General features: G+C 39.2%; 1 protein-coding gene across 4 annotated transcripts in view; it reads right to left on the bottom strand.

Moving 5' to 3' along the window:
• Nucleotides 1-402: 402 nt before the first annotated feature.
• The window catches only part of THADA (THADA armadillo repeat containing), a 220,053-nt gene continuing 198,944 nt past the window's right edge, over nucleotides 403-21,511 (bottom strand). For all 4 annotated transcript variants that reach the window (XM_042051827.1, XM_042051828.1, XM_042051829.1 and 1 more), the window contains 2 exons: nucleotides 2,911-3,077; nucleotides 403-1,736 (listed from right to left, as the gene is read on the bottom strand). In XM_042051827.1, coding sequence (XP_041907761.1) covers nucleotides 1,398-1,736; nucleotides 2,911-3,077 — 506 coding nt within the window. In that variant the 3' untranslated portion in view covers nucleotides 403-1,397. The remainder of the gene's footprint in view (nucleotides 1,737-2,910; nucleotides 3,078-21,511) is intronic.

Here is a 21,511-nt window from a genome sequence, read left to right on the forward strand (position 1 = left end):
AGCGCGTCCATGGCGATCCCGATGCCGGCACCCCGGGAGCCCGAGCGCGTCCATGCCGATGCCATCCCGGCCTGGCGGGAGCGCGGGCCCGGCCGTGCGCGGCGGTGCTGTGGCGCCACCTGGCGGCCGTGCGGCGCACTACGCCGAGCTGCTGCGGCGGGCCCGGCCGCGGGCCCAGGCGCTCAGGCCTGACCTGGGCATCACCGAGATTTAGGGCTAAACTGCGCGCAGACACCATCAGGTGAAGAGGCTGAAAGCAACTAGGCATTCATCGGACATGTTCTTCTTCCAAGGACACCGAAATAGCCGCGTACAGGGACGCACATCCGTGTTGTGGCGGGCCCAGCCACACCACAGCCACACATCCAGTCGCATCCCTTGGCTACAGAAGGTAACACAACCTTTTCACATCAGTATTTATTTTTGATGTCTCATTTTCATATCTAAACCCAATTCCAGTTCGCAGAAAAAAAACCCATTCAAAGCACAATAAGCATTTTTGTGTTTTAGACACAGCAAGACCCTGGAGCACTCAGAATAGTCCCTAGAGCTGCCCCACCTGGTGAGAGCATCTCCCAAAAGCCAGCACAAAACACCTCTGGTACACTTCCAAGGGGCCTCACTCCTCGGCAGAACCTCACTTTCCAGGCCTGCCTGCAGAGCAAGGTGTTTGAAGTAAAGATGAAACTGTTTCGATTGCAATGGAACAGCTGCTTCGTTTTGAACACAGCAAGTCTTCATTTTAGAGCCATTTTATGAAAGTAGTTATTTGATTTAAAGGAGAAAAGAGGCATGCAGAAGTCTAACTAATGCTGTTTTCATGTTCAAAACAAGGTTACTACCAAAGGGAAAATCCTTGTCTTCCTCCAGAGGAAAATGCAGTAAAATTTAAAATGTACTCCAAAAATTGCCATAAATGAAGAAGCCACAATTTGTTTTTCTATTAGAAATACTTAAAGATAAAAAAAAAGCATATTAGTTTAATAATTAACATGCTACATCTTGAAAGGAGACAAAAAAATAAACTTGGTATTACGATACAGGAGGTAAAAATGTGGGATAAAATGTAACAGAACTACAGGTGGCCTGCACCTGGATGAATGGAAAATATTAGGTTTAGCTGCTTTACTTCCTACAGTAGCTGTAATAAACAATGCTCAGCTGAATGAAATTAGCAAATGCATTTAAAAGGAAAAGTCTCCCACTGCATGTCCTATAAAAAAAAAATTATCAATGGACAATCAATATAAAAAATGTAGTTCTAGCCTGAATACCGAAGTACTGCAGGTTTCCTGGACTCCTCACAGCAATCCCTGATTCCTTGAACATTGCTGGAATTCAGTCTCCCTGCCCATCCAGTAATGTGTCCGGCTCCCTGAGGAAGAACTTTTAGTAATCTACTTTTCCAGATTTTCATTTCTGCAAGTGTCATCAGACTTCAGCAGATTTAGTATTTTAAGACAGACTGATATTCTCTCCTTTTGAATAGCCAATCTTGTGAATTCTGGAGTTCTGGAAAACTCTGGAGCCAGAGGTAGAGCTCTAAGAAGGTGTTCAATGAGCTGGGCTTGGTCCAGTGCTATTCTTGATAGTCGAGTAAGTTCCCCGTGATCTGGTAAGGTGAGACGAGTCACTGATATCAGATGTAAAAGGTGCTTACTAAGTTGTCCAACATGAGTCAGCTTCTCTGCCCAAAAATTCACTTCCCCTTTATCAAACAGGGAATCATCTTCTTCCTTAACAAAAAGAAAACCAACAGTGATTAGAAAATGACCTGCGGTTTGATAACAATAAGGAAATCATAAAAGATATAAAAAAAGGATATATACAGAAACAATAACAATAGAGGCTGTCATAGAACAGCTTTTTATAATTAAAAAAAAAAAAAGTAAAAATTCATATGCCTTATTTTAAAGGTTTGGGAAAACACAGTAAAAAAGGTTCCTACTTTGCCAAAGAAATTTTACCTTCAAAAATCAGGCAGTTATGGCACAAGTCTTGGGAAATAGTGGAAGTAAAGAGTAGCCCTAATCCTTAACATGTGCTTGCCTTCCCCTATGAAACAGTCTTGTATTTCACAAAGACCTCTGTAAGCAGTATGGTAATTTGCTATATCATGGAGCTTTTTGACTGGATTAAATGAAAAAAGGAAAACTGTATCAGTCAGTGAAACATCAGAAATGCACACCTAAACCACAGGCTTAAGAGAAGATTCATAATATATTTCATGGCTCATATTAATTGTCAACAATTTCTCAAACATGTAGCTGCTCCTGCTCCTTCCAGTTTAGCTTCTAGCATTATTTTGATTTTTACAGTCTTTTCAAGACAAAAAGAACACCGTGTATTATACAGTAGTAAGTTTTACAGAACCAGTATGGCAAAGCTCATCTTTACAGAAATAATCCTTCTGAAATCAGTGACTGATGGAAGCAAGGCTGTTTTCATTGCACAGAACCAGTCACATGGATGATGGAATAAAGTTACCAAATATTTAAATTCCATCTCTGGGAAAGCCAGCATTGGGAGAACACTGGTTTTGAATGCCCAGATGTGCCTGGCACCCCGAGCAGCAGTTTAAATTCAAGGGAAGCCATCATCTGCAATAATACTGCATATAATTACATTTCAGCCTCAAAATGTTTCAGTCAACAATGCCTTGTGATTTATTTCAATGTTTGCTTATTGATCTCTTTAATTTTATGCTGGTATTACCAGGAAACAGACATAAAACTCTTTTCATTCTAAATAATATCCATGTGAATTTTTTAAAAAGACTGTAAATCAGTTAGTACTGCAGTGGCAATCATCAGGTTTCATCAGACGAGACATTTCATTCTCTTCCTGCCGCAAGACTGCAGAACCACAGTGCTTCTAACATGCTATAGAGCAAATGCTTGTTAAAATTACCAGGGCAGGAGTTTCCCCATCTCTTTGCAGGTCGCTGTCTCCCAGCAGCCACTCCAGCAGGATCGGGACACCAGCACGGACCTCTCCCCACCGCTGGAGCAGCTCACACAGTATGCCAAATGCTAAATCCAAGGCCACTGGAGCATTCACTATCCTAAATGCAAACTCTGTTGAGATAAAATATGTGTAAGAATATAGAGCAAGACCGCAAACATTTTCAAATAAAATCAGCACAAAAATGATTTCTTGAAAACAGATGCCGAACTTACACAAACACATGTAGAATGATAAATTACACCGCGAATAAATGAAATGAATGTTTACTTCTGTGCCACTTTGGGCCTTCTCTCAATTCCAGAATAATACATGAAGCAACTGAAAATGCTGATGCTTAATTCTTTTTTCTCCTGCCCATGTAGTGACATTTATTAATCTGGGTTTAAATACACAGATATGTCTGTTAGAAACATCTCCAGACAGTCCTGTCACTATTACATGGTGACTATTTTTGCCAAACAACAGCTATGCCTTAGATCTGATGTAACGTTTTCACTGGAACTCAAAACCTCGAACACATGATATGGTTTTAAAGGGCTGGGATATAAAACAAGTAATTATTTGGAGTGTAATCTCTTATATATAACAAGATATACATATATACACACACATGTAAGAGAGATCAGGCACGAAGACAGGCTTAGAAAAGATGTTTGAGGAGGGAGGGGCAGACACTGTTTATGACACCATCACAGAGCTATATTTATACAGGATTTGGCATCATGCCAGAGCTGTACACAAAGTCATCATCCACACCATATTTCTTCCCTAAACTTCCTCACTGCTCTCATATGGGGAGATGATGATTTAACTCTTTGGGTCCTAGGGCTGCCTTTGATAACAGAGTATATAAAAATGCCAGAAGTCCTGTGTGTCCACAGGTAGGAGTTTCTCCACTTGTAACTTTAACGCAATTTTTTTTTCTTTTTAAAAGGGGAGCAAGAAGAGGACTGAAGGAGGAGAGCTAGTGGACAAGCCCCTTTAAAATCCCTGTTACTGTAAAAAGGATTTTGGCAAAATTAAACCTTGTCCACAGTCACCAGCAAACCGAAAAATGTTCACTGAATTCACTGTCTTCTAAGTAGTGGTGCCATAAGGACATGCCATTCTTGAAGGCTGCAATTTGGGAGGATATAACACAGCAGAGTCAGAATTATTTGGTAAGAATCCATACAGGTGTGGAAGGCAATCCTTACTTTTTGTGTGTGACTGTATTTAAGCATTTCTCATGAAAGGAAACAATCATCTACATGTAGGAGGCACAGCAGTCAACCAAGACTTGTCCCTCACAACCCACGTTCAGAGCTAGGGCATGGGCCCCTGTGCTGTAACCCCTCCTGAGGCCTCAGGCCAGCTGCAGGTGTTCTGGGGTACGTTGGCACAGCAGTGAAATTCACATTAAAACACCAGGATTAGGCAAATACACGTGCCAAGGAATAAGGAAATGCAGGAAACATCTAAGGGCATAACAGACCAATGGAAAGATGAGTATGTGACACTTGACAGATGAGGCAATGTACCAAGGACACTGGGTAGGATGAATTAATATTTGAGACCATGAGGACAAAGGACCATAATAAGGAAGGGAATGAAGGAGAAAGACCAGATGGTCCCTTCTTTATCTTGGAGTTAGATGAGGGTAAATGGAAATCTCCTTGAACAAGCAACAGGAAGGCAGGCAGTCAATCTCTTCGTGACACTAATAATGTTACATACACAGTTTGTCTCTGCTAGACAGGAAAATCAAATGTTCAAATCTGTTTTCTTCATGGCAAGAATTATCACTATATCAGGACATCCCTGAGCTTTTTCTGTGAGGGAGTGCTTGAGAAGTAGTGTAGTGCAATATTTCCATCCCATTTATCTTAGGTATTGGGATTTTTAGGTATTGTTTTTGCTGACATTCCATTCCAGGAATTTGTTGGGGGGTTTTATGTGGATTTTTTTGGCATGGGGTGTGTGTTTGCTTGTTTGGTTTTTTTAAAAAAAACCCCTTGCTTTCCCTGTTGCTGTGCCCCATTTAGCACCAGTCTGATACTCTAAATAATGGACACAATGGTTGTCCTCTTCGTTTTGGTTTGCTTAGGTTTAGGTAGGAAACAGTTTCATTCAAGTGCCATAGGGACCTCAGAAATACTGGCAATCCTCAGAGCTGAAAGAACAGAGATTAAAATGGAGTGTGGTGTTCTGAGCCTGAAACAAACATCCTGGTTGTGAATGCTTACAAAATGCAGTATTTTAAACTCAGCTCTTTTGAATTCTGATGATCTTTTTTGAGTTTTATGATGATTCCTGAATGCCTACGATAATAAGTATTTATTTATTTAAGGCCTCTTGCTTACGTCACTTTATTTGTATTTGACTATTTAGCAAATTAGGTGATTCTGAGAGCTAAAAACCAAACATGGTATTTCCCATTGCTGAGTTAGTTGCTGCTTTGGAGGACCAATTATAAATAGCACTGCCAGTTTCTGGGGTCTTTTTAACATTTAGTCTCCTTAAGTATAAATACATACAGTGATGCTCTCTTTGTGAATGAGAACACTGAACTGCTGAGAAATGCACCAAGAAATAGACTGGGGCCTCTAACTGTGGTATTACGTGACCATGCTGAAAACTACCAAGAGGCAGCAAAACAAGTAATGCTGAGGTGCTGCTTAGACTAAACTTGCTTGCTAGTAGTTTTTCACCAGCATGACACAGAAGAAAAGGCAGTTTTGTGGTCACAGAGTATAGCAGTCTTGTAGAGAATCCTACAAGTTGCAACAAAGGAAATGGCAGGTCAGTCTTTTTTTGTTACTTTTCTTCTTCAAACTAAAAAAGATAAAAAAATACATGAGATACATGCAAAGGAAGTATAGCACCCAGGAAAAGCATGAAGATCCTGAACACACTGACCACCTTTCTGTGAACTGCAGATGCCATTTAACTGATCAACAAAACTCGTGTGTCAGTTCTGATGCTGAGACCTGAGAAAAACAAAGCCACATCACTTGGATAACTCAGGGTTCCAAAATCTGGGTAAGACCCTGCCTACCTTGCAAGGGCTTTGTGCTAGAGAAGCTAGCACAGCAGCATCTTGGTACTTCAGGTGTTCAAAGAGACTCAACAACATATCAAAGTCTGGCAGATGAGCAATTTTCACTTCTACCGGCTCATTCCATCCTACTCCTGCAGAGTATCAGGAATGGCTCCATGGATTCTGAAATGCTTCCTCAGCTGCTGTTACTTACAGAACACACTGACATTAACTGACTTTGATACCAGTTTACACAAATTTGAAGCTAGAATAGTTCAGGATTAGATTTGTGGACTGTCAGTGCTGTAAGGACAACAAAGAGATGTAGTATATATCCAAAAGAAGTATATTAACTGTCCTAAGCTTGGAGTGCTGAAGTAATCCAAATGAGCAACAGCAAGCAAAGTTACAATGGTACCCATGATTTAATAGGTAAAAAACACTTTCACAGGGGGAAAATGTTCTATTGCTTTGATGACCTCCACCTCCAGAAGTAACCGCCATGGATGCTGTAAGCATGCACAGAATCTTTTAAGACACCCACAAAAGATGTGTGTCTTCTAAAAAGAAATGCATGGTCTTCACTGTTTACAAGAAGTGCTCCTCACATCATCATCTGCCTGTAAAGGCAGGGCTGCTTTTCAAGAAGCCACGTATTACACACGACGCTGTGTTTGTGACTCATGCTGTGACTTCAGAGAGTGCCCTGAGCAAGACGTAAGTTCACCACGGGCAAAAAGGGCAGGTGGCTCCCCTTTCACCACAGCCCCCCAGGCCCCTGATGCTTACCTGGGAGCCAGCTCAGGTACTCTGCTGATCACCTGGTAAACTAAGGCTCAGAATAGCACAACAGGCATTTGGCACGCAGCTCTGGCGTGTGGGCTCTTCTGCTTGGCTGGCAAGCTGAGCTGGTTACCCTGCAGTCAGGATTGGTGTAGCTGGGGGCCGGGGAAGGGAAGATCACAGGACGGCAGGAGGAAGGGAAGAAGCCAAAGGGAGAGAGACACCTCCCCGTTCAGCAAGCTGTTAGCCCAGCTCAGCTATCATCCCCAATGTTCCCATCAGAGCCTTGCAAACAAAATGCTAAGATTATTTAAATGACTGAGTGTTAATAGGCTTTCATAATGTAACTATTTAAAGTAACTGAATAAAAAGAAATTCAAATGGCAGGGGCTCACAGCTGATTACTGCCAGAGGAACTAAACCAGCAAAAACCAAACCTGGAGATGTAGCTATTGCTATAAACTGAAAATACAGCAGAGCTCCTTCCACAGCAGTTCTACAGACTATCAAAACTGTGTTAAAAATATGAGTTTTTAAAATTTGAAAACATGTGTATGTTCCAACATGCAAAAACATCACGAGCAAGATAAGCACCTCACTAAATAAGCCACTACAGGGGTTGAAATACCAAAAAAAATTCTCTATGACTTAAAACAAGTAGTTACAAGCAGAATAGTTAATACTACTCATAAAAATGAAAAATAAAGATAAGAATCAGGTACTACATACTTTTTCATTTTGAGGAATTGAATTTTCATAAAGGGAAAGGGGCTAAGTACTGAAGTGTTTTAGTCTTTGTGAATCCGCCCACATAAAAATTAGACCTCCCACATACACATTCATATAGTCCAAAAGCTTTGATCATGCCAGATGTAAATATTTCTTCTAGTAGCCTATTACGTGTCCTCCAACTATACAATTGTTCTCTGTTAAAGCCTCGGTAATATTATAGGGAACTGAAAGGATGTATTAAGAGCATATACAGAGATTTTAAGGACAACCATGATAAAATATAGGTAAAGGAGAAAAGCAGAACATATTCCTTGCCTAACAAAGCATTTTGAAATTGGTCATATACTGCGAATTGTTAACTGAAGTTCATTCTAGATCGAAGAGTAATGCAATTTTTGTAAACATATACTGTGTTCAGAACAAACAGAAAGAGAAGTGAATCTGCAAGGAAGCTTTGTGTAACAGCCCTGAGAGAAAATCTCACAAAGAACAGGGTACCAACAGTAGGGATGTTTTCAAGGCAAACATACAGGGTAAGTTCTCCAACTGAAATTACAAAAAGTATTTTAGGTAGACCATTACCATCTGAACTGGTAAAATATCTTTTACTTTCTTGCACAAAGTGCTGCCCATTGAGGTATAAATATTAATAGATCACTATCAATATGGTACCTCATAACACCCTGGTAAATGAAGCAGTATTTTTACTTCAGAGGCAAGCATGGACATTTAAAGCAACGATGATCACTGAATGATTGCTTGACAAAACTGGGGATTTATCTCATGTTTTCTGGTACATCACTGTAAAAAATTATGACTATCAAGCAAGATGGCAGATTCACATCCAAATGATGGCAGATTTAGCATCACAGTTGCTAATACCTGTAGTATTAGATTTGCAAATGGAAAAATTCACCTAATCACTTCTTTGTTGTATTAAAGATTTTCTTCCTTTTGGTGTTCAGGAATAATCAAGCTTTTTCTATTCTCAGCATATGAAATATAAGAGAGCCGAGTGAGGCAGTGCTGCAGATGTATTTTTTACTTAAAATACTGTGTTTATGTATGCCTCAACTTCATAAAACTTAAAAAACCTTCAAATTTAAAAAGGAAAAAAATCCCATTGGTCCAACCAAAGAGTAGAAAGAACTGGTAAATAAAGTGAGGTTAGAAACTTCATTTCCTGTGTTGAAATAAAATATGTTCTGCTTTGACATAGACAGGAATTGTGCAACTCCACAGCAAGACAATGCATAGGTGTCCTGCCACCAGAAAAACAACTGGGCAGAATAAAAGCAGTAACAGTACATAGAAAGTAAACGGGTGTTCGTACCCATCCAGTCTCTACAATAAGAGTGTTATCACCCTTCTGAGAACTAGGATTAAAAGAGGACAACTGAGAAGCAAAACAAAACAAAAAACCCCCCAACAAACAAACCAACCAACCAAAAAAAAAAAGAAAGAAAATGCAGAAATGGTAACTGCATCTGGATGGTTGGCAGATGGCTCTTGCAATTGCACTGTGTCAATTTAAGTTACAAACATCAAACTTTCCACTTCTTAAAATGACCATTTATGTAAAATCTAATATATAAGCAGATTCCTTTTCATAGCGTTTCATAAAATCAAAGGCAATTAGATCATTTCTATCCTCTATTCCCTAGATGACGTACAACTGCTTCATATGTTTTCCATTTTCCTGCCCGAGTCTGTTTTATAGCCGTGCTTTTTCAGGATGACTTTAAAAAGAGGCCCTTCCTGACATCACGCAACACGATGTCAAAACACAACACCATTACAAAACAAACTAATCACAACTAATTTCTTAATAGTTGTAGTCTCTGAGTAGAGCAGTGGTGATGCTGCTCTCAGCTTTGACTTTGATTATAAACAGATCTGAGTTAATAACATGTCTGATTAGCATGGAAACTTACAGCTCAGGACTGAACAGAAAATTGAAGTCCCTTCTTGAGCAAAAGAGCACACACATATTCATCATCTTTTCATGCCCTTTTTTGGAATGTGAACCAAACAGTATTTTTCAACTCAGTAACTACACTATTTTTCCTTTAAAAAAAAAAAAAAAAATATATATATATGTATACATAAGATTTTCCCATGTGAGCCATGCTCCTGTACACAAAGAGTTTTATTACAAAACAACCACAGCTCACAGATCTGTCAGAGGAAATGAGCGTTTGGACTTTATCACTTACATTACCACTTTTGCAGAACCTCCCCCCCTCCAAGCCTAATGGCTAATTCTAATTTAAACAGCAAAAAGACAGTATCCCCTGCCTAAACCTACAGAACTCATGGTTTTCCTTTTTATAAGGTAAAAATATTCACCTCATTTTTAAAACACTCCCAGTGAGAACGTATCTTTTTTTAATTCAGATTATGTCCTTATTGGAAAAAATGAAGGTAAATACAGTCTCAAAACTAGTATCAATAACTAGAATTAAATGTATGACTGAAGTCTCTTGTTAGGCACGTACCAACTACACAGAAGTTTTTGCTTAGCACTGATGAAGGTTACTGAATATGAATGAGCTGTATGTTATGAAACACAGGAGAGACATTTACCTCTGTATCATAGATGGAATTTTAGAGTGACATCTGGGGAATGATGGTAAGAGGATTATTATTTAAGGGATAAAGGAATAAGGTAAGAGTAGCTAATGAGTACAAAAAAGTACAAAAAATTCTTCTCCCTGCAATACCTGTAAACCCATATAATTTGGGCAGAATATTAAAAAAAAGAAAAAAGAGAAATCTATTTTAAAAGCAGTAAAAGAAAGCCAAACTTCCCTTTATTGCTATGGAGTCACAGCCATGACCATCACAGCCTGCATAAGGAGTCTGTCGAGATCCGTAAGCTGCTCTCCTGTTTACTAACTCACAATGAAAATGCTGATAAGAAAAAAACCACATTTAATAGATTATTCACATGAGCACTCTGTTTAACATTTACCACTTCCAGACTCCAACACTGAGCACATACAGTAATTTTTCATGTATTCTTTCTTATTTTTCAAGCATGACCTTTACATAACAGTGCCACTGAGTAATTAATAGAGCTAAATGAAGCACTGTCAGTAAATAATCAGTAGCCAGTCTTTGATGGATGAGCTGATTCTAATTCAGTCCATTCACTTTCAACTTTAATTAGTGGCATTGTATTCTAGAAAGCAAACAGTTCCTTCATCCATGTGATGACCTAATGTTGTAAAAGTGGGCTGGCAAAAACTTGTAAGGTGTTGACATAAATTTGGGAATACAAAGTAAAAAATTACAGTACTTTCACATTTTCTATATAATGTAATTCGTCAAAAAGAAGTAAAGTTCCCCCTGCAAAAGCCACTGATTTTTACGAGTTCCAGACACACCAGTAAATCTTGCTAAGACAATTATAAGTCTCAATGCAAAAGTTCTCTTTCCTTCTTCTTTAATTAAGCCAATTCATGTGAATTATTAAGTGTATCAGTGAACTTTTTGCAAGACACAAAAACAAGCATAAAAATGCTATTTATTTCGACATCACTAAACTTTTTCGGTGCTATAACCCTCATTCTAGATGCAAGCTTGACTCAGCTGATGACAACTGCTAAGCAAACTCTGCACTTTACTAGAACTTAGAGTAATTTCAGATTACTGAAAAATGTTCTGATTTTTAAGGCCTCTTAGGCTACAACATGTTTTGATCTTGTTCTACACTTCCTCCTAAATGTTTGTTTACACTGGTATTTCTCATCCCTCTTTCAGCATAAGGGTGGGACAAGAGTTGCACATTCCTGTAAACTGTGGCTATTGAGCACATCTGAGTAGAGAAGACACTTGCTAAATTACTACAACATATCTGATTCAAGTGTATGTGTGACTTACTGAATGAATTCATTTTTGAGCAGAATAGCAAAAAAGTAACTTAAAAACCTCACGAACTCAGTCTTTGCATCTCTTCTGATACCTTTATGAAATACTATGGGGGTGTGACACTGCTTTTAGGATGGTTTATGTTTCATTTTTATCTTTGTTTTGTATTACTTGTTTAAAAAGGGTGACATTTGAAAAGAAGTGGCCATAAAATTGCTCTTATGGAAAGTGCCATAAATCTTTTGTATAGTAATTTATGTAAAAAATGTTCATAATACAGTCTAAGCTTCTTTACTGGCCAATTTTCTAAACTCATTTCCTCACCAGGTAAGAGATACACTTAAAGAGCAAAACTCCACAGAAACCACTCACTGTATGAATGCACGATGAAGAAAAAAAAAAACCCCAGCCATCCTTACATGAAAAGCTTCCAGTCCACACTCAACACTGTCTGTTCTTCTTCAGATGTCATCTAAGGGATGAAATGTGTGTAAAGAACAGCTCACATTATTTTTTATATTTTTGCTGATATATGTACACAGATACACAATGCTATGAAAATACACTTAGGTTTGCAAACACTCTGTGAGAAGCTACCAGGACCACAAAACATTCCCACTGCAGGTGCTAAGTACAAATGACCAAGAGGATGTTCTTCCTTTTTTCTGTCAAGATCAAGATGCCTCCCAATGCCTACTTGCAAATTGCTTTCAATGCAGTACAGTGGGATCTGTTGAGAGTTTTCTGACATTCCAACAAAAAAAGTCAGCCAGACTGTTGAGCTGCAGTTGTACAGACAGGCAGGTGCTGTTGATCCTATTCAACAACTCAGTGATTACAGGTTACTTATGGGCAGTAAGTTCTAAGGAGAACTGAGGGACAGTTCTCCTGCAGGTGTGTAACAAGTAAACAGCCCCAAGTCTCAATCCTGAATGGTAAATATCTATCTCTGAAGATTTTTTCAAGAGCGTTTTCACTCCATGAGAGAACCATTGGCCCTTTTCATTGGCAAGATGATGCACCAATGATTTCACTTGAGAGCAAATCGGGTTTTGCCCTCTTTCAGAAAATACTCTGAAATGAGACTACACATACATATTCTTCACTCTACTACCGCAAGTTTTGATTCACATTAAAGGCCTGCTGATCCTAACCACCCTAGTGTGATTGGGGCATTTCTAGAACCGGGACTCTATGTTTCTTCCCAAGATGTTCACATTAAAGAGATCCCAGGAAGTTGTTCACACTCTTTTTGCTTCACACAGCTGTTGCCACCTAGGTGGCTTCTGGATTTTGCACCTTTAGTGAGCCAGGACACTTCTATTTATATGGGCAGGTCTACACCTCTCTGGAAGTCGCATGACTTACTTGTTATCTCTCTTACTGAAACACCTCAGGCTCTGGCATTTCCATACAACTGTAGTCTAAATGTGTAACAGCCGGCTCAAAACTTGCTAGGAAACTTCTAGCTTTCATCAGGGCATCCTCTAGCAGGCTCTGAGAGCCTTGAACAGTGTATCTCCATCCCAGACATCAGTGGGGTGGCTCCCTGCAACTTCATCTGCATCTTCAGCAGATACAGCATTCCAGAGGCCTTGGCATGCTCAGGTGGATCACTAAGTCGTAACATGGTTTGTATGAATTACTTGGAGGCCCTCTTCCAAGTAAATTTACAGAAGGAGTAGGAGCTACTTAGTTTTGCATAAAGTGTAAATATATACGCAGACTCTTCGACTGATAAATAGTATTCAATCAGTAACCAGAGTTCTTCAGCAGAAAACCTAACATAGATACCAATATATTTGTCTAATACAGATTTTACATTTGTCTTTTCCATATCCTTCAAAGGTCTTTGAGGAGCTGGTTTGTGCCTCTTCAACTGAGAAGGAAGTAAGATAGTGCTGAGCACTCTCCCCAGTGTGCTGAATGGAAGTGCTCCCTGCACAAGACACCACAAAAATGCAAACTCTTGTGTCTCACATAATAATGCAGACGTGAACTATGCAACACCAGGGACTTCCCCATCACAGGGAAGAAATCTTTCTATTCTCTACACATTTAATACATGGCTTTGAACCTTTCTTATTCAAAATATTCCAAAATATTCTAAACAGGCATGGAAGACAGAATGGCTAAGTAACCTGAGGCTCTCATTCATGGTGATATGGAGTGCTTTATAAATCGCTTATAACGATGTGCACGTAAAGAAGGGATGGCACTATCTATTCTGCAGGGCAGAGCAGACAGTTGTGAAGACTAAAAAATCTTGACTGGTTTTAGATGTCTGATCTGAGACATTATGACCTGTTTCACTGACGAGTCAGCACCCCATAATGCTTTAATATTCAAAATGCACTTCCCTCTGGCTTCAGCTGTGTGTGCTCTGAACTCCTGCAAATCATGCCTGCAAGGTATCCAGCTAAGCATTCACCATAGTGACCTCCTTTCCCAACTCTGCTTGGAATGACTTGCTTACCTGCACAAAACAGCTCTCTGGGAGAGGCAGGAACAGAATGCAAATCACAAGGGCAAAACTAAATAGCTTTGGCATGTCCCTTCTTGTGATCCTGGTCTTACTCTCTTTATCACATTCAACTTGCAGCTCAGGTAGTAGTGCTGTTGGAGATGATCATCTGGAACACTCTATGTTCCTGATTCACCACCAGAGCAAATCTGCACTGTCCACTGAACTACAAAAGAACTTCTGTAAAAAAACCCGAGCAGTGATAGTGTAACTAATCCTTGCTTCTTCATACATGCAGCATTACAAGGTTCAATTAAAGTTGGATTTCCTAATATTTGGATACCTGACCTTGCAATCTTCTGAATATTCTTGGTGTGGGGAAAGGCTGGAGGAGGAAGATGGCAACATGTATGTATAATCTGCCAAAAAGAAATCTATATTTTCATCATTTCAAGTATCTAAACACAGTCTGGACCAGAGCTACCTACAGCCACGGCTGCACAATCCTGAGGCAGTGTTCCTGGCATGGAGCATCCTCAGTAGCCCTGCTCAGAATGCAGGTAAGCATTTCAGGAGCAGAGAAATTTAAGCTGCTTAGTGAACACAAAAATGTTTGGTGGTGTTAGCTTTTAGGCTCCTTCCAGTCTCTACTGAATATGTGTATATATATATATTTATCTATATGAAAAGTATGGCATTTTATAGTCCTATTTCTCAGTCAAATTTGTACATATTTTACCAAAAATATCCTGCATATCCAAAGCATATATGTGTAACAGCATTCAAAGAAAAGGCCTTCAATCTTTTTCATAGCCTGTGTAAATGTAGTATTTTCTCCTAATTTCCTATGCAGAATCACATCTACAGTAACAAACCCCAAATAATTAAAGTTTACAAAAAAATACAGCACAGAAAAATCTCAGAACCAACTAGTAAAGATTAACACAAATAGTTGAAAACCAGGATTTTGTAATGAGTGTTAGGCAACCCTAATAACAACAGCACATCAACCCTCCTTATAAAAATATTCAGTTCACACAATTAAATTTACAAAACGAATTACAAAGAGACAAATGAGACAGAAAAGCAGAAGGCTGTAAGTTTACAGAGGTCAATTCAAGATCTGTTGAAAAGGTGAAGGAACCACAGAGGATGAAATGTGAGGGCACGTAGAGAGGAAGGAAGCACTCAGTGCACAGAAAAGAGTCACAGCTCTAGTGTATTTCATTCAATCAGACTGGCAATCTGAAAGAATAAACAACATCAAATGGATTTTTTTCCCCATTTTTAAACAAAATAAGGAAATCAGGAGGCATACTTTTGTGTATGTGTTTCCCACCACAACTTGTGACCCAGTTTCAATACAGTTTGACAAAAAAGGATAAGGGAATCTGAAACATTAGGTCTTGTTTCTATGCAATAGCCAGCTGGGTAAAGAAAAGAGACCCTACTGCTGTCATGCCTTTTGAAAGGATAAAACTTTAGTCATCAGACATGAGAAAATTCACTTACCTGAGAAACAAATCCATGAAAAAACCCCACCAAACCCAAGCTTCCTTCACTTCACTGCTCAAGGAACTTTCTTTCTTTTTTACTTAATAATGCCATTTGAAGTTACAGTCCACATTGTGACTGCAATGTGTCTTTAACATGAAGACTCTTCCTGTCTTTAACATCTTATTTTTCCTTCTGCATATTTCAAATGAGTTTCCTTCAGGAAAGACCACATACTACTTCACCTTGCCATGGATGGCTCTAGGTGAGCCTTAATCACTAACTGTGAGAATCAAGTAAAATCCCCTAATTTGGAGAATTTACCTCTACCCTCTGACAGCCTTTCACAGCGGCATGCAGATGATCATGCTAAAAACCAAAATACATTGCAAAAAAAGGCAGTTAACAAGCAAGGGCTGCCTGTACTGCCTCTACTCCTTCTATGAATTTGAAATGAAACCACTGTTGAGTTCTACAGACCAGCCTAGAAAATAATTCAGTTTGTGTATATAGAAGTACTACTTCACCCTGAGATCCTTTTATCCCTAAGCTCTCCCTATACCCGTTGTATTTGAACTCCAAGGTCTTTGCCAACCTTGTATTAGGGGAGCATGAAGTCACTGACTCCAAAGTATCAAATCATCTGTATTTTGGTATATAACCTTAAAGACTATTGCCCATCTGAGTATGATCTTGCCTAATTAAATTGATTTACCCAACACACATTGCTTTCACAGAATCCTTACGGCTGGAAGGGACCTCTGGAGATCATCTAGTCCAACCCCCAACAAGGTTGCTTTAGGGGATGGAAATCAATATTGGGAACGTCTTTTCTAAAAGGCCCTTCACTAACACAGTTCATGTGATCTTATTGCTATAAGCTTCAGAGAGCATGGCACATGCCTGTTTTCCTGATGTTTCTGAGAGGTGGCAGTGATGGAATATGGTATGTCAATATACTGTATTGCAAAATGGTGATTTACTGGAATATTTACATTTGGGGAATTTGAATTAAAGAAGAAAGATACTCTGGAAATCAAAATTTTAGTTGTGCTTCCTAACGCATGTACATTAAACAAGCTTTCAGTAAGTATGAGGAAATAAAAAAAAAATACTTAGAAGATCTTTCTTCTGCTGTTTATAGTACAAGCAGGTTAAACAGAGCACCTAATCTACAGTCGTGAAGGTCTAGTTTGTAGTATTACAATATACGGGTTCTGGAATTAGGGAAGGTTGGTTGTGTTTGGGTAGGAACTTGTAAGTACAGCAAGGAGAAGCCTGAAAGTGTAACTTCAGTCTTCAACACCAACATGACATCAGTCTCTGCGTGTCTGCCCATGAGGGAAAGTAGAAGGGTAATTAACACAGTACATGAAAAAATGAATGGGTTTTATTAGCCCTGGTAACAAGATATTGTAAGTCTAAGCTTCACTGTGATCAAGCCAAGTGTGTAAGTTAATCAAGACCTTCACTAAAGTATTTCTGTTAACACTTTCATCTTACCAGTGGGAATTATTTATAAAACTGTTTTCCCCTGCCCCCATGACAAGGTGATCATTAACACAGCACAGAGCATGTGAAGGAACAAAATTAAAAACATGCCAAAGTGTCATTACACTGGTACTGCAAGCAGCTGCCATAAATAATTCTGCTCCTCAAGGTGATTTCAACAGTCTTGCTCTAAATCTAATAAATCAAAAGCCCTTTTTATAAAAAGTCTAGTTGTCAAAATTTAAATTTCTAGGCTTCCCAAGGATGTTTAACTTTACTTTCTCAAGCATGAGAAATCAATTTGTTCAACCAAGCCAGTTCCGAGTTCCCCTTGTAAGCGCTCATTTGGAACTGATTACAGAAAAAAAAGCGACATTGAGTTTTACACATCTCAGGTTTTGAAGTAAGAGCCCATTGTGTCCCACAACTGCTTCCCCCCACCCCGCCTCCAACACACCAGGAATTAAAGTAACCAAGTCAGTGGGAAGGCTGTGGCACAGGAAATCAGTAATATAATAAAAACAACTTTCATTCTAAGGTGCCGCTTTGACTCCGGCACAGGTAGGAACTATCTTGGTCATTAAAAATTCTCAGTGCTGACTTACGTGAAAACAAGGTGGTGGTTTAGGTTAGTTTGCAAAGGTATTTATATCCTCTACCTCACTCCCACCCACAAACACACAAATGAAATTCTGTGTATAAAAATCAGCTTGCAGGCAGGAATGGATCATCTCCTCATTCATACTGAAACACCTCTGGGATCTGAGCAGGCATTCCAGCTCAGCTGTTATGAAGAACTCCATGTGTGTATGGATTTGCCTGCCCAGGGCTCTCCCAAGTCCTTCCCTTCAGAACTTCTAGCATGCAGTACTCAACTGCACTGTGTGGGAAGTTCATATTCAGGATACCAAAAATATCAGAGATGCTGGTCCATATCCATCTGGACTCCTGCATCTTAAGCAATCTGAGGAGGAGCAGGATGGTCACAGGCTGTGGGTAACTAAAGCCCTCTTGTGCACAGTCACAGTTAGAATAGCACCCTATTTGTTCCAGCTTTCACCTATGCCAGGCAACAAAGGATCAAAAAGCTACCACCAACTTCCATATCCCAGTTTCTAACTATGTCTAACCCCCTAGGTGGATGCTCTGAGAAGGTGAGCTCCTTATAAAATGAAATTATTTTAATTTGTATGCAACTCCCCTTAATTCCTCCAGTGTTCTTCCTTCCCTTATTCCCTTTTCTCAACTCCTAACCAATGAGCAATTCTTGAAGCAACAGGATTTCTTTTCTATTGTTGCTCGGCTACTTTTCAACATAATCTAGCTTTAAAAATTACTTTTTAATAGTACCTGTCCCCTACATCGATTACTCAGGTAGCCATTGTTTTTTCAAAACGAAACTTCTTGGGACATCTTTACCCTTTCAGAGTACCAGTAAAACAGAAGAAGCAGTATTAATAAAAGAACTGCAGCAACTGGTCAGCCAAATAACACAATTTGTGCCCAGACTTCATTTTTACAGATAAAGAACAAGCTACAACCTTTTAAGTGCAAGTTTCATTTCAGTTTTTTTTAACTAATGAAATTGGAGTCAATTTATTTAAATAAAACATTTGATCCTTGGTGTAACAAGAGCTGAATACAATAGCAAAATGTCATAGAGACTACAGGCTGGGTCTTGCAAATGCCATGTCACAGAACTTCAATTACGTCTCTAAATAAATCTGTTAAAATAATACTTCACAAGTCTAGATACTATTTAAGAGGTTAACATTTTTCTTGATTCTCAGCATGCCCACAATTAGCAATGCAGAATGCCAGCTACACAAACCAAACAAGAAACCAAACCAACAAACCCCCACAACTCTTCCTGACTTAGCTGTAAAAACTAGCCAATGTAGGGTGAATAGTACAGTTTCTTTTCCCCTGGCCTTCCCTGACATTCTGTCATGCTCTTGTGGAGCAGAGTACATTTGCTCCCAAGCACTGACTCTTCTGCACTTCCAGCTTGTTTAGAGAAAGCACAAAATAGCTCTATTCAGAAGAATATGATCAGTCCTTCAGTTTTTGTTTACTTCTGCAGAGGCTGATTTCGCACAGTTTACTGGCCTGGTTTGCAAAATTACTTTTTCAATGAAGATAATTAAGACTGATGCTTACTTTTTCTATAATTAATCAGGAGTAAAAAGCAATTATTTTTTAAACTAAAATACCATATTTATCTCTTAGAAATAAAGTGCAATGCTTTCAAAGCAGAAGATGATCAACAGCGGTGCTATTTTGCTTGTATCAAAAGGGCACACACTTGTTGAGCTAACAGACACAAGGCTTTTACACTTTTATCAGACAACCTGGCTTCCTAAGCTTAGGAAGTTTCATAAAAATCTGCAGGAGGGTGTGTATTCACTTTGGCTTCAAGTCAATGCTTCTTCATTAATATTTTACTCACACGCAAAAACTCCCAAGTTTGGGAGGTAAGCTGTGGCTAACAGCCTTACTCTACACTGGCATCAGAAGGAAAAAAATAAAAAAGGCAGTCAGCAAATGCAGTGATGGGTCCCTGAGCCCAAAAGTAATCACCAGAGAGTTTTCTGAACAAAAATATTTAAGCCATATTTTCAGTCAACTCTTCCTCTGTATCTAAGGAAAAGAGCTAAACACCACTATTCAAGAGTCACCATTAAACCAGGAAACAATCTTCCTACATATGCAATTTTAAGACGTAATTATTTCCCAATCTTCCAGAAGTTTTCATAACAACAGGAGATACTTTAAGGATGTAAAAGTAGAATGCCACACATAACAGAAATACTATTACAAAGACACAAAATATACCTATTAGAATAAAAATACAACACAACTAGGCTATAGGTCAAATCTGCTCCTGAAACAGCCCTGCATTTATTCTAGCAAAAAGACCAGATGAATTCATTTACACTCCTAGACCTCAATTCTTTCATCCTTGCAACTGACATGTAATTGTTACCTTCTTAGAATTAAAGAAGATGTAAAAAAAACCCTAATTACAGCTTCTAGCCACAGTAAGTGTTTCATAATCTCTACCACGTGTCATTTTGCTCTCTGGAACAAACTTCCTAAATGTAAGGTCATCATAGTCACCAGGTAGTCAAATAGCACAGGTATTTGCCACTTATTTAGTTTGCCAAGATTTAAATGGTCATCATTACACATTTGTGTCTCCACATAAATCTTTCTCCATGAAGGAACTATCAACCATTAAAAGCTTGGAAAGGATAAAATGATGCAGCCAGAGTCAGGGTACCTTAAGCAGAAGGTTCAACACTGAACATTTTAAGAAGAATGTTGTCCCTTTTCTGTTTGAACCCTATCTACTTATGATCCTACAATTACAGACAGCTTAATGGTGTCTATCAGTGATGTTCCCTTCCATGGTTTATGCTACTTTTCAGTGACATGTAGTGCACTTCACCCTGCAGAGTGTTCTGGTCATTCTGGGCAGCAGCCGCTGCCTCCCGCGCCAGGGCCCACGTCAGAGCATTCCCAGAATACACACACAGCTGTGTGACCTTCCCCCTGTCCTCAACAGGCCTTATCTAATGGAACTGAAGAGATGTCATCACCTTACAGTGTCTCTGAATACAAAGTCCTACACCGTGTTTGAATAGAACGCGTAAACTGTTGCCACTACTTTACACCTCTCTCTCCTCTGAGACCTCATGAAGTATTACTTGTAACAGGGCATCACACAGATTCCATATACAACTTTTTGAAAATAAACTTAAATTTGTAGAAAATCATTCTGCAACAGGAACAGCTCTGCTTTGCTGTGATTTTTTTTCTGCGTTTGACTGTACTGCATCTTTTTCATACTCTTTTCTGCCTGGATGGGTCTTGTCTATGTCTATTCTGCTTTCTACTGCTTAAAGGCCATTTGGATAAATGCCTTCCATTTAAATGCTAACATTCAGCTCAAAAGACTCCTCTTTCATAGAAGGCTTAGAATTTCTGTTTAGTGAGCTGCACATTTATTTCGTTACCAGAATGCAGTTATCAAGAATACTCACAAAGCGGAAGAAATCCTTGAGCTGATTCCAGAAAAAAATTTCATTAACCTTCCTTCCAATTGTCCCCAGTACATGGAACATAAACATATTTTGGCTAATATGATTAGCAGTTTTCCATTAGTAACCCAGACAACACTGTGAGAACTTCTGGACTGTGCCCAAGCACCCGTGGCATATCACAAGATCTGTCTGGGAGATTTTTCTGACCAACAGATTCCAAAATTATAAGCAATTCTCAAGGCAGCTTGAAAATCATCGGTGGCAATAAGTGCATTTAAAATGGTCTTTCCAAAAGGCTGTTTTTACCTACCCAGGGCATTAAGAAAGACCTGAAATTCATCCATTTGTGGAAAGCTCTTAACTTTCCACACCATAGCAGCTGCATCACAGCAAGTCATGGGTCTAGAACGAAAGTGGTTCAGTCTTCTGTATGCAGCTGTAGCCACCCACCCACAGCACTACCAACCACTCCACTCTCAGGCTGGCTAGTGGAAGAGCTCCAGGCAGCAGAGTCAGCAAGCTCTTCCACAGCCAGGTTCTGACTCTGTGCTTTTTGTAACCCCTCCATCAAACCTCTAAACAGAGGAAAATCAAACGTCAGAATAGAGAAGAAAATGCACAAGTCTGACTTAAATCAAGCAA

Source organism: Corvus kubaryi, unplaced genomic scaffold (assembly GCF_017639235.1).
Source record: "Corvus kubaryi isolate FWS band 111438036 unplaced genomic scaffold, C.kubaryi_AGA036_p1.0 76, whole genome shotgun sequence".
Classification (NCBI taxonomy): Eukaryota; Metazoa; Chordata; class Aves; order Passeriformes; family Corvidae; genus Corvus; species Corvus kubaryi.